General features: G+C 40.8%; 1 protein-coding gene across 2 annotated transcripts in view; it reads right to left on the reverse strand.

Moving 5' to 3' along the window:
- Positions 1–10,625: 10,625 nt before the first annotated feature.
- Positions 10,626–15,000, reverse strand: part of LOC138041989 (thioredoxin, mitochondrial-like) — a 9,521-nt gene continuing 5,146 nt past the window's right edge. For both annotated transcript variants that reach the window (XM_068887713.1, XM_068887712.1), the window contains exons 2-4: positions 14,848–15,000; positions 13,441–13,564; positions 10,626–10,920 (exon numbers count right to left, since the gene is read on the reverse strand). The exon at positions 14,848–15,000 is cut by the window's right edge and continues 50 nt beyond it. In XM_068887713.1, the coding sequence (XP_068743814.1) occupies positions 10,807–10,920; positions 13,441–13,564; positions 14,848–15,000 (391 nt within the window). In that variant the 3' untranslated portion in view covers positions 10,626–10,806. The remainder of the gene's footprint in view (positions 10,921–13,440; positions 13,565–14,847) is intronic.

Here is a 15,000-nt window from a genome sequence, read left to right on the forward strand (position 1 = left end):
CTTCAACGGGGTTTGAACCCGTGACCTCGCGATTCCGGTGCGACGCTCTAACCAACTGAGCTATGAAGCCACTGACGTTGGGAGCTGGTCATTTGTGGGTTCTAATGGTCCCGTGGGGAATGAATCAATGATGAAATGGTATATGAAATGAATCATATATGAACTGCGGATATGAAATCAAGTGAAGCTATGATCATTGTGGTCATTAGAACCCACAAATGACCAGCTCCCGACGTCAGTGGCTTCATAGCTCAGTTGGTTAGAGCGTCGCACCGGAATCGCGAGGTCACGGGTTTAAACCCCGTTGAAGTCCTGAATTTTTCAGGCTTCTCTACGCAATTGCAAAAATTGCGCTCATAACTGCGAAGATCATAGCTTCACTTGATATTTTTGGAAATTTACAACAACGTGGCAATTTTTAACTGTCTAAATTCCCATAAGTATTTCCTCCGTACGCCGGTTACAGAAACTTGTCAGCCAGAAACCTATACAATTTTCAGTAAAATATGAAATGGCAATTTAAAACTAGAGTTTCCAAGAAAATGATTCCTTGGTTGTCGTGTGTTTGCCCGGCTCGATTGACCGCTAGCGGATGTGGACTCCCGGGGGACTAAATCCGGCGCTGTTACACTGTGCAGTTTTTCGCACAACTTGTGTCGCAACACCATTGCGAGACAAATCGCACGAAACATTGCCCAATGTAACATACCTTGCAACGGCCTAAAACGTTGCGAGACAATTGCAGAAACCGTTGCGGAAAGTAGAATTGAGTTCTACTTTCCGCAACGGTTGCAGCAAATCTTTTTAAGCATTGCGCAGTGTAACATCTGTCCTGCAACCTGTGTCGCAAAGGTTTGCGGCACCAGCCAATGAAAATGCTCCTTTAACCTCATATGATCATCGAAATGTTGCTCAGAGTAACACTTGTAAAACAACTTGTTTCGCAATGTGCATAACGTGAGAACGTTGGTAGAAATGGCGCTGGGGGACAAGTTGGACGAAAAACTGCACAGTGTAACAGCGCCCTTAGGCCCCCTTCGGGGATTTGGACCCCCATTACAGCTTATTGAACTGTTGATCGAGGTAGAGTTAGATTTTGGATTAGGAAAACTGACCATAAAGCATAAATCTTTGAGAAAAAGCCCACATCAGTTAAGTTTTCAGAAAAGGTTGTTTAAAGCAATCGCGGCGTCATTTCGTAAAGTAGATACGAATTTTAACTCCTTCTAACAGAAGTTTAAATCACGCAATAGGAACTCATGGAATTGTTAGCATTGCTACTTGGCACAAATTATGCCAGTTTGCTCGAACTATGCCAAAAATTATGCTAGCATAATCTATAAATGCCTAATAGATACTCCGGAAGCCCCAAAATCACAAACAATTCATTGGAGGAAGCTATTTTTTCGACAGATCAGTGATCAATTACAGATACCAATTCACACCCCCGCAGGTCGACCTGAGTTGAATTGAAGGTGTAAACGCGTGTCGCCGTATCAAATAGTAGATGCTACATACAGATTCGTTCACGATCTGGCAAAAGTATTCGCGGAGAATTTTATTTTTAGCCCGTGTTCTGTTGGATTTAGCATCTTTCACGTCATAGCGTCGTTTTCGTTGTTTGGTTTCCGAACATTTTTTTTGTCATTTATTTGGAAATTCACAGACAACGTAACGGAAGATGTTACAAAGAGTAACTAGATCTAAAAATGTTGTAAATATATCATCAACAAAGAAATAGCATTGGCAGCAAAAATGGTACGATTAATTTACTTTCCTTTGCATATATAAATACATAAAGAAGTTGACAACAGCTGGTTAAGTTGCTATCCTCATCACAGCGAAATTGTTTTCATGTCAACTTGTTGTGATAATCAACATTCCTTTCCAGCTGATTTTCACTGCATGCGAGAGTGGGAGTCATCGGCAATGCTTTCTGCGACCATCTTGTTGATCAGCGTACTTGCCATCTGCGGTAAGATTCATCCTGCCTCATTATTTTCCATCGTCTGTGCATTATTTGTCTACCGAAAACTCATAATCAAACAGATCTTGTTTGTTAATTGTTACTATAAACTGACTCGAGAAACAAACAATCCCTTATTTTTGAAACCGAAAGGTTCTCAAGTAACGTTTGAGAATGGTGATTTAACAAGTGAATTCAGTCTTAAAGATTACCTAAATCAATACTTTGCTCTCGTCCAATAGTTAAGTCATTATTCAGATTTTCTCATACGGCTCAGATGTACAACTATCTACATATGTACCCTCTGTATCTACTAGGTAACGAACAACCAACAACACCATCTTTGATTTGGATGATTCGTTGTCTGCACATTGGTTCGTGGCCGACTGTCTGCATTTTAATTACCAATTTATTATTGATGGCATTTCCAGACAAACTAAAGTCACGTCCTTCTCAATAATTTCTTGTGTTAGAATACCCCATCCGTCTTCATAGCTTTCATCTTTTGAAACAAGAATCGACACTGAAGGATCACTACCTTACAAAAACGACGCATTTTTCTTTTAATTATACCTTCACTTGCACCGAACGGAACCTAGACTGCTTTTGCTTGACGCAAAAAACTTGATCGAACGAGGCGACATCGGAGCCGCGAGTAGCTAGTCTCCTTCGCAGCCGTTATTAGGGTCGTCACGCAACGTTCCTCCCCACTATAACGGCTGCGAAGGAGGCTACGAGTAGCGTGCTTCCCAACTCGCATATCGCCTCGTTCGATCAGTTATTTCGGAATTGTTCCATTAGAGGCGGATTTTCGAGCAACAGTCTAGAGGAAACCAATTTAAACGTTTCCTTGGTTATTCCAGTCTATAAACAGAGTTAACTGAATAGAGTGTAATGTGAAGTGCTAGATTTCAATCCCATATGAACCATGTGAGCGTTAGCCCTACAGATGGAAATGGGCCCACACAAGGACAGAGAAAAACTTAGGGTAACCTGGGAATCAGCACTGCCAGGGTTTGCGAGCAGTCTCCTTGCAGGTGATCATATATTCACGTAATCTGCGCAATATAAATGTAAATTATTGTTATTATTATTTCCTTCGATCTTCCTAGATAAGTCGGGAAGAGGAAGCCGCCTCGACATTCTTTGATTTGCCGCTCATCCAAAGAAATGGATGAGCTAGTCCAGTTTCTAGCAATCTCGTCCCCAGAGTCCGCTTTTATTTTCACGGTCAGCACCAAGAACACGGACTCTGGCCACTTCCAAGGCAAGAAGTCCGCAAATCACGGACTTCCGGCTCGTCTACAAACACTCAGAAACTTGAAACAACAATGGGTGTCAAGGGTTACAAAAATGGACCATCCCTACGACGGCGCATAAATTAGAAGTGGCCAGAGTCCGTGTTCTTGGTGCTGACCAAAAGAAAAGTGAACTCTGGGGACGAGACTGTTTTTTTAAGTTTTGCGCATGATCAATCGCCTCGCGTCGTAAGTATTTTTGGAAAAGTTGAAATGGTATATGAAATGAATCATATATGAACTGCGGATATGAAATCAAGTGAAGCTATGATCTTCGCAGTTATGAGCGCAATTTTTGCAATTGCGTAGAGAAGCCTGAAAAAATTCAGGACTTCAACGGGGTTTGAACCCGTGACCTCGCGATTCCGGTGCGACGCTCTAACCAACTGAGCTATGAAGCCACTGACGTTGGGAGCTGGTCATTTGTGGGTTCTAATGGTCCCGTGGGGAATGAATCAATGATGAAATGGTATATGAAATGAATCATATATGAACTGCGGATATGAAATCAAGTGAAGCTATGATCATTGTGGTCATTAGAACCCACAAATGACCAGCTCCCAACGTCAGTGGCTTCATAGCTCAGTTGGTTAGAGCGTCACACCGGAATCACGAGGTCACAGGTTTAAGCCCCGTTGAAGTCCTGAATTTTTCAGGCTTCTCTACGCAATTGCAAAAATTGCGCTCATAAGTGCGAAGATCATAGCTTCACTTGATATTTTTGGAAATTTACAACAACGTGGCAATTTTTAACTGTCTAAATTCCCATAAGTATTTCCTCCGTACGCCGGTTACAGAAACTTGTCAGCCAGAAACCTATACAATTTTCAGTAAAATATGAAATGGCAATTTAAAACTAGAGTTTCCAAGAAAATGATTCCTTGGTTGTCGTGTGTTTGCCCGGCTCGATTGACCGCTAGCGGATGTGGACTCCCGGGGGACTAAATCCGGCGCTGTTACACTGTGCAGTTTTTCGCACAACTTGTGTCGCAACACCATTGCGAGACAAATCGCACGAAACATTGCCCAATGTAACATACCTTGCAACGGCCTAAAACGTTGCGAGACAATTGCAGAAACCGTTGCGGAAAGTAGAATTGAGTTCTACTTTCCGCAACGGTTGCAGCAAATCTTTTTAAGCATTGCGCAGTGTAACATCTGTCCTGCAACCTGTGTCGCAAAGGTTTGCGGCACCAGCCAATGAAAATGCTCCTTTAACCTCATATGATCATCGAAATGTTGCTCAGAGTAACACTTGTAAAACAACTTGTTTCGCAATGTGCATAACGTGAGAACGTTTGTAGAAATGGCGCTGCGAGACAAGTTGGACGAAAAACTGCACAGTGTAACAGCGCCCTTATTCCCCCTTCGCGGATTTGGACCCCCAATTACAGCTTATTGAACTGTTTATCGAGGTAGAGTTAGGGATTGGAAAACTGACCGATACCAAAGCATAAATCTTTGAAAAAAAGCCCAGATCAGTTAATTTTTCAGTAGAGGTTGTTTAAAGCATCCACGGCGGCATTTCGTAAAGTAGATACGAATTTTAACTCCTTCTAACAGAAGTTTAAATCACGCAATAGGAACTCATGGAATTGTTAGCATTGCTACTTGGCACAAATTATGCCAGTTTGCTCGAACTATGCCAAAAATTATGCTAGCATAATCTATAAATGCCTAATAGATACTCCGGAAGCCCCAAAATCACAAACAATTCATTGGAGGAAGCTATTTTTTCGACAGATCAGTGATCAATTACAGATACCAATTCACACCCCCGCAGGTCGACCTGAGTTGAATTGAAGGTGTAAACGCGTGTCGCCGTATCAAATAGTAGATGCTACATACAGATTCGTTCACGATCTGGCAAAAGTATTCGCGGAGAATTTTATTTTTAGCCCGTGTTCTGTTGGATTTAGCATCTTTCACGTCATAGCGTCGTTTTCGTTGTTTGGTTTCCGAACATTTTTTTTGTCATTTATTTGGAAATTCACAGACAACGTAACGGAAGATGTTACAAAGAGTAACTAGATCTAAAAATGTTGTAAATATATCATCAACAAAGAAATAGCATTGGCAGCAAAAATGGTACGATTAATTTACTTTCCTTTGCATATATAAATACATAAAGAAGTTGACAACAGCTGGTTAAGTTGCTATCCTCATCACAGCGAAATTGTTTTCATGTCAACTTGTTGTGATAATCAACATTCCTTTCCAGCTGATTTTCACTGCATGCGAGAGTGGGAGTCATCGGCAATGCTTTCTGCGACCATCTTGTTGATCAGCGTACTTGCCATCTGCGGTAAGATTCATCCTGCCTCATTATTTTCCATCGTCTGTGCATTATTTGTCTACCGAAAACTCATAATCAAACAGATCTTGTTTGTTAATTGTTACTATAAACTGACTCGAGAAACAAACAATCCCTTATTTTTGAAACCGAAAGGTTCTCAAGTAACGTTTGAGAATGGTGATTTAACAAGTGAATTCAGTCTTAAAGATTACCTAAATCAATACTTTGCTCTCGTCCAATAGTTAAGTCATTATTCAGATTTTCTCATACGGCTCAGATGTACAACTATCTACATATGTACCCTCTGTATCTACTAGGTAACGAACAACCAACAACACCATCTTTGATTTGGATGATTCGTTGTCTGCACATTGGTTCGTGGCCGACTGTCTGCATTTTAATTACCAATTTATTATTGATGGCATTTCCAGACAAACTAAAGTCACGTCCTTCTCAATAATTTCTTGTGTTAGAATACCCCATCCGTCTTCATAGCTTTCATCTTTTGAAACAAGAATCGACACTGAAGGATCACTACCTTACAAAAACGACGCATTTTTCTTTTAATTATACCTTCACTTGCACCGAACGGAACCTAGACTGCTTTTGCTTGACGCAAAAAACTTGATCGAACGAGGCGACATCGGAGCCGCGAGTAGCTAGTCTCCTTCGCAGCCGTTATTAGGGTCGTCACGCAACGTTCCTCCCCACTATAACGGCTGCGAAGGAGGCTACGAGTAGCGTGCTTCCCAACTCGCATATCGCCTCGTTCGATCAGTTATTTCGGAATTGTTCCATTAGAGGCGGATTTTCGAGCAACAGTCTAGAGGAAACCAATTTAAACGTTTCCTTGGTTATTCCAGTCTATAAACAGAGTTAACTGATTAGAGTGTAATGTGAAGTGCTAGATTTCAATCCCATATGAACCATGTGAGCGTTAGCCCTACAGATGGAAATGGGCCCACACAAGGACAGAGAAAAACTTAGGGTAACCTGGGAATCAGCACTGCCAGGGTTCGAGCAGTCTCCTTGCAGGTGATCATATATTCACGTAATCTGCGCAATATAAATGTAAATTATTGTTATTATTATTTCCTTCGATCTTCCTAGATAAGTCGGGAAGAGGAAGCCGCCTCGACATTCTTTGATTTGCCGCTCATCCAAAGAAATGGATGAGCTAGTCCAGTTTCTAGCAATCTCGTCCCCAGAGTCCGCTTTTATTTTCACGGTCAGCACCAAGAACACGGACTCTGGCCACTTCCAAGGCAAGAAGTCCGCAAATCACGGACTTCCGGCTCGTCTACAAACACTCAGAAACTTGAAACAACAATGGGTGTCAAGGGTTACAAAAATGGACCATCCCTACGACGGCGCATAAATTAGAAGTGGCCAGAGTCCGTGTTCTTGGTGCTGACCAAAAGAAAAGTGAACTCTGGGGACGAGACTGTTTTTTTAAGTTTTGCGCATGATCAATCGCCTCGCGTCGTAAGTATTTTTGGAAAAGTTGAAATGGTATATGAAATGAATCATATATGAACTGCGGATATGAAATCAAGTGAAGCTATGATCTTCGCAGTTATGAGCGCAATTTTTGCAATTGCGTAGAGAAGCCTGAAAAAATTCAGGACTTCAACGGGGTTTGAACCCGTGACCTCGCGATTCCGGTGCGACGCTCTAACCAACTGAGCTATGAAGCCACTGACGTTGGGAGCTGGTCATTTGTGGGTTCTAATGGTCCCGTGGGGAATGAATCAATGATGAAATGGTATATGAAATGAATCATATATGAACTGCGGATATGAAATCAAGTGAAGCTATGATCATTGTGGTCATTAGAACCCACAAATGACCAGCTCCCAACGTCAGTGGCTTCATAGCTCAGTTGGTTAGAGCGTCGCACCGGAATCGCGAGGTCACGGGTTTAAACCCCGTTGAAGTCCTGAATTTTTCAGGCTTCTCTACGCAATTGCAAAAATTGCGCTCATAACTGCGAAGATCATAGCTTCACTTGATATTTTTGGAAATTTACAACAACGTGGCAATTTTTAACTGTCTAAATTCCCATAAGTATTTCCTCCGTACGCCGGTTACAGAAACTTGTCAGCCAGAAACCTATACAATTTTCAGTAAAATATGAAATGGCAATTTAAAACTAGAGTTTCCAAGAAAATGATTCCTTGGTTGTCGTGTGTTTGCCCGGCTCGATTGACCGCTAGCGGATGTGGACTCCCGGGGGACTAAATCCGGCGCTGTTACACTGTGCAGTTTTTCGCACAACTTGTGTCGCAACACCATTGCGAGACAAATCGCACGAAACATTGCCCAATGTAACATACCTTGCAACGGCCTAAAACGTTGCGAGACAATTGCAGAAACCGTTGCGGAAAGTAGAATTGAGTTCTACTTTCCGCAACGGTTGCAGCAAATCTTTTTAAGCATTGCGCAGTGTAACATCTGTCCTGCAACCTGTGTCGCAAAGGTTTGCGGCACCAGCCAATGAAAATGCTCCTTTAACCTCATATGATCATCGAAATGTTGCTCAGAGTAACACTTGTAAAACAACTTGTTTCGCAATGTGCATAACGTGAGAACGTTTGTAGAAATGGCGCTGCGAGACAAGTTGGACGAAAAACTGCACAGTGTAACAGCGCCCTTATTCCCCCTTCGCGGATTTGGACCCCCCATTACAGCTTATTGAACTGTTGATCGAGGTAGAGTTAGATTTTGGATTAGGAAAACTGACCATAAAGCATAAATCTTTGAGAAAAAGCCCACATCAGTTAAGTTTTCAGAAAAGGTTGTTTAAAGCATTCGCGGCGTCATTTCGTAAAGTAGATGTGAATTTTAACTGCTTTCTAACGGAAGCTTAAATCACGCACTAGGAACTCATGGAATTGTCGAGTTAATTTTTTAATAAGGAGAAAAAGCGAAGTCAGACTCAAGTTTCAGTTAAAGTAGTACGCGCACGCGCTGTGGCCTTTCGTAAAGCGTTGTTTCTTTGATAGTTCTTTTTCTTTCATTTGATACTTTGAATGGGCGACGCTTTCACGAAGCCAATTGAAAGGTACTTCCGGCTCAAACAAATAGTAAAAATCCGCACCAGAAAGGACGCAATCTTAAACCGTGTCCTCACCAACATGCACCGCTTTTACGATGCCCCTCAGGGCTTCCCGCCCTTTGGCCTGTCTGACCATAATACCATTACTGTGGAAGCCGAAGTAAGAGACAATTGTCGTCAACAATCTAGATTTGTTTTCAAGCGTGACAAGCGGTAAAGTAGGAGAGCTGAGCTTCGTAGATACCTCTGTGCAATTGACTGGACAATGTTATTCTCCTCTGCAAATTGTTGGCAGGATATGCTTGACATATTCAATAAAGTGGTGCACACAGGGCTTGACCTTCTGATGCCCACCAGGAGAGTTCGCGTCAACACATGCCCCGTGGATGAACGATCACCTTAAATGACTCATTCTCAAACGACAAAAAGCCTTTCACGATGGCGGCAACGAATCAATGCTGTACAAGTTCTACAGGAATGCTGTTAATCGTGAAAGGAAATCGTGTAAGGCCTCATTTTACAAGTCTAACGTCGAGCATATTAAATGGGGAGGGGGTGGGGGGAGAGTCCAAATCCGCTGTAACACCCGCGTTCCTCCGCGCACAACACGGCTGGATCACTGATCCAGCTAATTGTATTTTCCACCAATCAGAAATTCGCCTGCCTGCCAAGTACAAAATACAATAGACCATAGAAAATATTCGTATTCTCAGTATAGGAGTGGAGCTAGCTTGTCATAGAGGCTAATAAGGGGGAACTTTTCAAATGCAAATACTCTTTAATATATTCCACCGCATTAGCCTCCATTGCAAGCTAGTTGCATTCCAATATACTGAGAATACGAATATGGTCTATTGTATTTTCTGACCTTAACCAAACGCAGGTAAATTGACACTTGTAAAGGCTTCTGGCCCACGAAATAGCTTCAAAGACAGTTACGGTGTTGCGAAAAGAGAAAGCCATTACTACGCTATGTAGTCATACCAAAAATGTTATTTTAAAAACTGTTTTCTTGACAGCCTGCGGCCTGAAGTGCTATCACTGTTCAAGCTCAATATCGTTTGAGGATTGCATCAGACAACAAGAAGAAAAGGACTGCAATGAAGAATACAAGTGCGGAAAGTCTCGTTACAAGTACAAGAAACAAAAAGATATCTATAGCTTGTCTTGCAGCAGTAACATGCACTGCAATGATCCTGCATATATGTGCCGAGTTAGCACAAATTTCAGTAACGACTGTGAACTGACGTGCTGTGATAGAGACCTTTGTAATACAGGATCAACTCTGTTTGCTGTTGGCGTCATATGCATTCTTCTAACATGGCTTCTGGCGTCGATAATAATAATGACTTGATAAACGACTCGAGGAGTAGAATACATGAAATCTTAGTGCGTTTCATCCTAATTAAAATAAATCCATAAAATCTTTCGAGATTAAAATTCAGTCTTGGTGGTTTGAACTATGACACGAGAGAGTGTGAGAGATGGTTTATTGTCTCTTTAATATCTGTGGCTTTAAAAACACAAGTATTAGAAAGTCTGATCTTACTGATTATAAAGGTAGCACCTTTTTCACAGTTTTTACGATACCATAATTTAAGTGCTGATCCTACCCAGAGTCCGCTTTTCTTTTAGTCAGCACCAAGAACACGGACTCTGGCCACTTCCAATTTATGCGCAGTCGTAGTGAAGGTCCATTTTTGTAACCCTTGACAACCACTGTTATTTTAAATTTCTGAGCATACGTAGAGGATCCGGAAGTCCGTGATTTGCGGACTTCTTGCCTTGGACGTGGCCAGAGTCCGTGTTCTTGGTGCTGACCGAAAGAAAAGCGGACTCTGGGACGATATTGTCTGCCGACCTATAAACCTTGCACATAAATCAAAGAAACAGAACAGTCAATATAAGGAATAGTTTGAATGCTTATTCAGGACAAGTCACTTTTAGTTAATTACCAGTATAATGTTGCATTAAAGACACGTTTCTTGCTCATTGTAGTGATATTCATCCTGTTTCAATGTTTATTTTTTGGCCATTCACAAGTTCAAAAGATTCACGTAGTCCACTAGACTAGACTGTCACTTTCCAATACCTTAGCAGGTTCCGGCTTTAGACCTCTACCCTCACGATTACCTTTCTCAACAGTGTTTACGGGCTCAGCTATGCCATGTTACTCCAAAACATTTCCCTAATTAAGTAAATCTTTAACAAATCTTCTAAGCTGTTCCGTTTCAACGAGTCCAGTAAATGAACCATGAATCTTTCCATTTTTTATTCCTAAAACGGTGGGGAGCCCTGTCACCTGTTAAAAGACAGTAAGGTAAGTTTAGGTTCACATTGCAACCAGGTGGACAATCACACTTGGTTTGATGCCAATCTACCAACTTACAAAATTTGCATTAACGACTAACATTTGACATTCTTGCCTGGTATCTTCACCAGGGGTGATCTAAAATTACATCAAGAGCCCTTTTATATGCTCATTGGTTAGCGTCATTTTCTTTTCATAAGGTGGCAGGTGCAAGTGAGTGTTATGTTTTTAGGTCTTTAGGTCTTGTGTTACAGGATCCTTAGGTTTGGCAAAAATATGATTGGAAAGGTGTTTGAGCCATATTTGATTTGAAACTCTCTATGCGTTCATTATCCCCTGGATGTTTGGGATTCGGTTAGGGACAATAACTGCAGCCGGGTACTTGTCCCTCCATCCAACTGCAAAAGATAATGTATCAGTTTTCCGGACGAGTAGGGTATTTGCTGGTATTTCCTAAGTAAAAAAAATGACTTACTGATTTTCACTAACGGGATCAGGCCTCGGGATGACCCTCGGGATCCTTCGTTCCTCACAAAAAGAAAAGGATCGTGACTAGCCTGCGTAGTTGGCGGCGTTAGGGAGCTTTAGCGACGACAACGGCGATGGCAACGAGAACGTCACAAATTTGCATATTTAGTGGGCAAAAACAATATCTTTGCACGCTCTGCACATACATTTTTCATTTTTGTCCACAACGTGAAATGGCCAAATTTGAGGTTTTATGGAGGACGTCAGCACTTGAGTATAAATTTCCATTTTCTCCCCCAAATTAAGCTTGAATCATATCGGTTTCATTCTTGAGGGACTGCCTCACCATTGTCATGTTAAAAAGCTTGGAATAGTCTCGAAGTGATTACAATAATGGGAATTTATGTTTTGAGAAGACCTTCTCGTTGCCGTTCCCGTCGTCGTTGCTAAAGCTCCCTATTGTTGGCGCGAGGGGCAAACCCTCTCAGAGAATGGGAAGGGGGAGGCGAAAGGGGGTATTTCACAGCGCCCCTCCCCATTCTCCGAGCAATACCACAAGTTACGCAGGCTTGACCGTGACTAATCAGCCGTGAGCATGCAAAAGAACGCTCTTTGCAGTTTCATATCACCCCTGTAAAATTCAGAGCTATTGGCAGGACTGTTAAAACTAAAGAAACTCAAACTGGTATTGCGTTGGTAATGACGAAATCAAACAAATGTGGTATCAAACGTTGTGATTTCGAAGTAACCTGCGATCAGGCGTGCTTTTCTAAGATGATAAGTAGGGAGGGAGGTCATGATCGCAGGTTAATTTCGAAGCTGACGTTTCGAGCGTTAGTCATAGGAGGGTGAAAATGTTCGATAATGAATCTTGACTTTGTAAGTTGCATTTTTTTGCATTCATCAATCTTCAAGCCAGACCGACATCAAACCAAATCTAAAGTGCAGAAAATTACTGCTTGAGAGCACGCAACAGGTGTCAACCGCCCACGGGCCAAAAGCTATTGGATCGTCTTTTATGCATCCACATCCAGATCAGTAAATGCATTATTTAAGTGGAACGCTGCTGTGTATTACACAATAAGATAAAAAAAAAAATCTCAATATTGCAAACAGCAATTAGTTAAAAAGGTCAGAACTCTCCACTTTTCCGAGTTTGTTTTTTAAATGTTATATGGTCAATCTAAGACTCAAAATAAAACTACAGAAAGACTTGAGTTCCACTGTGCTGGGGGGTGTTAATTTAAATAGTTTTTTTGAAAATTAACAGCCTTTATGGCAAGTGTCTTAAGGGACAAGGGGAAGCAAAATTTAGGTTCAGAAAAACAAGACTCTATGGGCCCTCCCTTGTGCACAACGATTGTGATCCAATGGAGACACATGATATTGGTACATGCAAAAATATTCCAGGAAATATTGTAAATATCCCATGAATATTAGTAATATTCATGCCAACTTAAAGGGGCTAGGTCACGCTATTTTAAGTAAATTTGTTTAATTTTGTTAATTATGAGCTCTAAACGTCAAATTGGCTGAGCAAGAGTCTTTTATTTGCAAAATCAGGGCCACATAACAACTGAGAATGATTTTCCAGCTTTGTAAATGACATTTTGATATAGACTGATATAAATTTGAAAAAAGGTGGGCCGACGTTTTTCAAATTTACCCAAATTCAATCCATTTCAATCCTCTCCAGTTTTGTCCATCCATGTCCCTTCTTGGCTTCCCTGTGTTTTGTTAGAATTCCTCAATAGTTTTGAACACTTACTTTGATATTTTAGTTAATTCTGTGACCATTCGATCAGTGCTGAAATTGCCTAAAATTGCGTGACCTAGCCCCTTTAAGCCTGCACATCTTCATTGCTTTTTGCCACTTTTTGACGTGTCTGAAACTAATAACAAGGATTTAGATCATTCTTTTATTGGACACCAGTACTTTTGCAATGAAGGACAATTAAATTTTAAGGAACGACAGTTGAAGTTATGATAACTTAATTGTGTGATGTCTTGATGATAAAATAAAAATAAAAATTTTGCACTTACTTCGTACTCAAGAGCTAAGTCAGAATTGGTATCAACATCAACTTTGGCCAGCTCTAGCAATCCATTGCTTTCTTCAACAACTGAATCTAACTTAGGAGTCAAAGCTTTACATGGTGCACACCACCTGGAAAGAAGTTGAACCTTGATGTCAAAGGTGCAGTGGCATTGTTTTAACTTGTACACTATGCATGGTAATAAGTGTTCTTAAAGTATACCATTCCTGATGGCAAATAAAATACATCATTTTCAAAGGACTTCAAGATGGAAATAAACTATTAGAACATCAGCCATGTTGGTATATCAATTATGAATAAAACTCAACCCTACAGGAACCAGTGGCTCAAAGGCAGGGCTCAAAGTTTATGGCCCACTGCCGAAATTTTAAGCGCAGATTTAAAAATTTTAGGCCCACAGCTTCAAATACTTGAAGCACCTACTCCAAAAGAATACTTAATTAACGCTCAAAAAAGAGTGGCTCAGGCTTCGTGTTGCAATATTGGCCTATTCCGGCAGTATTGAACACAACGAAAACAAATAAAAGAAACAGGATATTTCACAACTTCATTATTTGGTGCTTGGTTGTGTTATATTTATGTTAAATTTATATTAATTTTATCAATCGGAGTATGTTAGTAGGGTCATATGAGTAAGCACTAGAGAAGTCGCACTGTATTTTGGCTTTTAAGGCGCGGTGGTGCGACCACACATGAATTTTTACGTGCACAGCCAAAACTCTAGTCGCGTATGCGACCAGTTGGTCGTTAACTTTGAGCCCTGAAAGAAAAGAGAAATAGGTAAATCACCATTCAGTTGATAACTCAATTGAATCTGATAGCACTTTTCTGCTAGAAAGTGATTTATTCAGAGAATAGACCCATCCACCTTTTAAACAAAAGAGGCCAGTTCTTAAAGTCCTTTTGCATAAGGCAACCATTATGGCTTCCATTTATGTGAGGGAACATGCTCTATTAAGTGATTTTTTATTTTGTTGTTAGGTGTCAAGTCCTACTGAGTGTTAGTACAACTCCCTTAATTTAGTCAAATACAAACTTCAGTCAACAGACTGTGATTTGGTGATCACTGGAGGACCGTTTAAGTACATTGGAATTTGTGCTTACACGTGAAAAGAAGAACATAAAAGGGTCAGAGGTAAGACCACTTGTCTTCAACCAATGTGTCCGAAATTCACTTTGAATTCTTGAATTTTTTCAGTGGTCCCAATGTGTTCCAAGGGGGTTCTTAGTACTCTGGTTTTCTCTTTCAATAAGAAGAAACAATGAACTTGATTTGATTTGCGGTTTCTCTAATTAGAGAGCACTTATACTTGGCTATTCAACTTTGAAACCCTAATGTACATGTAAAATGATTGTTATCAGTCTTGGATTTAACATAATAAAGAACTCATACTCAGCATAAAAGTCCACAAGAACAGGTTTTGATGAGGCAATAACTCGTTTTTCAAAGTCATCTTTGTCCTTTATTTCATAATATGAGGCTCTCAAATACGACGACATAGTGATGTGTGCTGATGTTCCAGAGAGATACTTAGGTGAAAAAAGT

The sequence above is a fragment of the Montipora capricornis genome, chromosome 3 (assembly GCF_036669925.1).
Source record: "Montipora capricornis isolate CH-2021 chromosome 3, ASM3666992v2, whole genome shotgun sequence".
NCBI lineage: Eukaryota > Metazoa > Cnidaria > Anthozoa > Scleractinia > Acroporidae > Montipora > Montipora capricornis.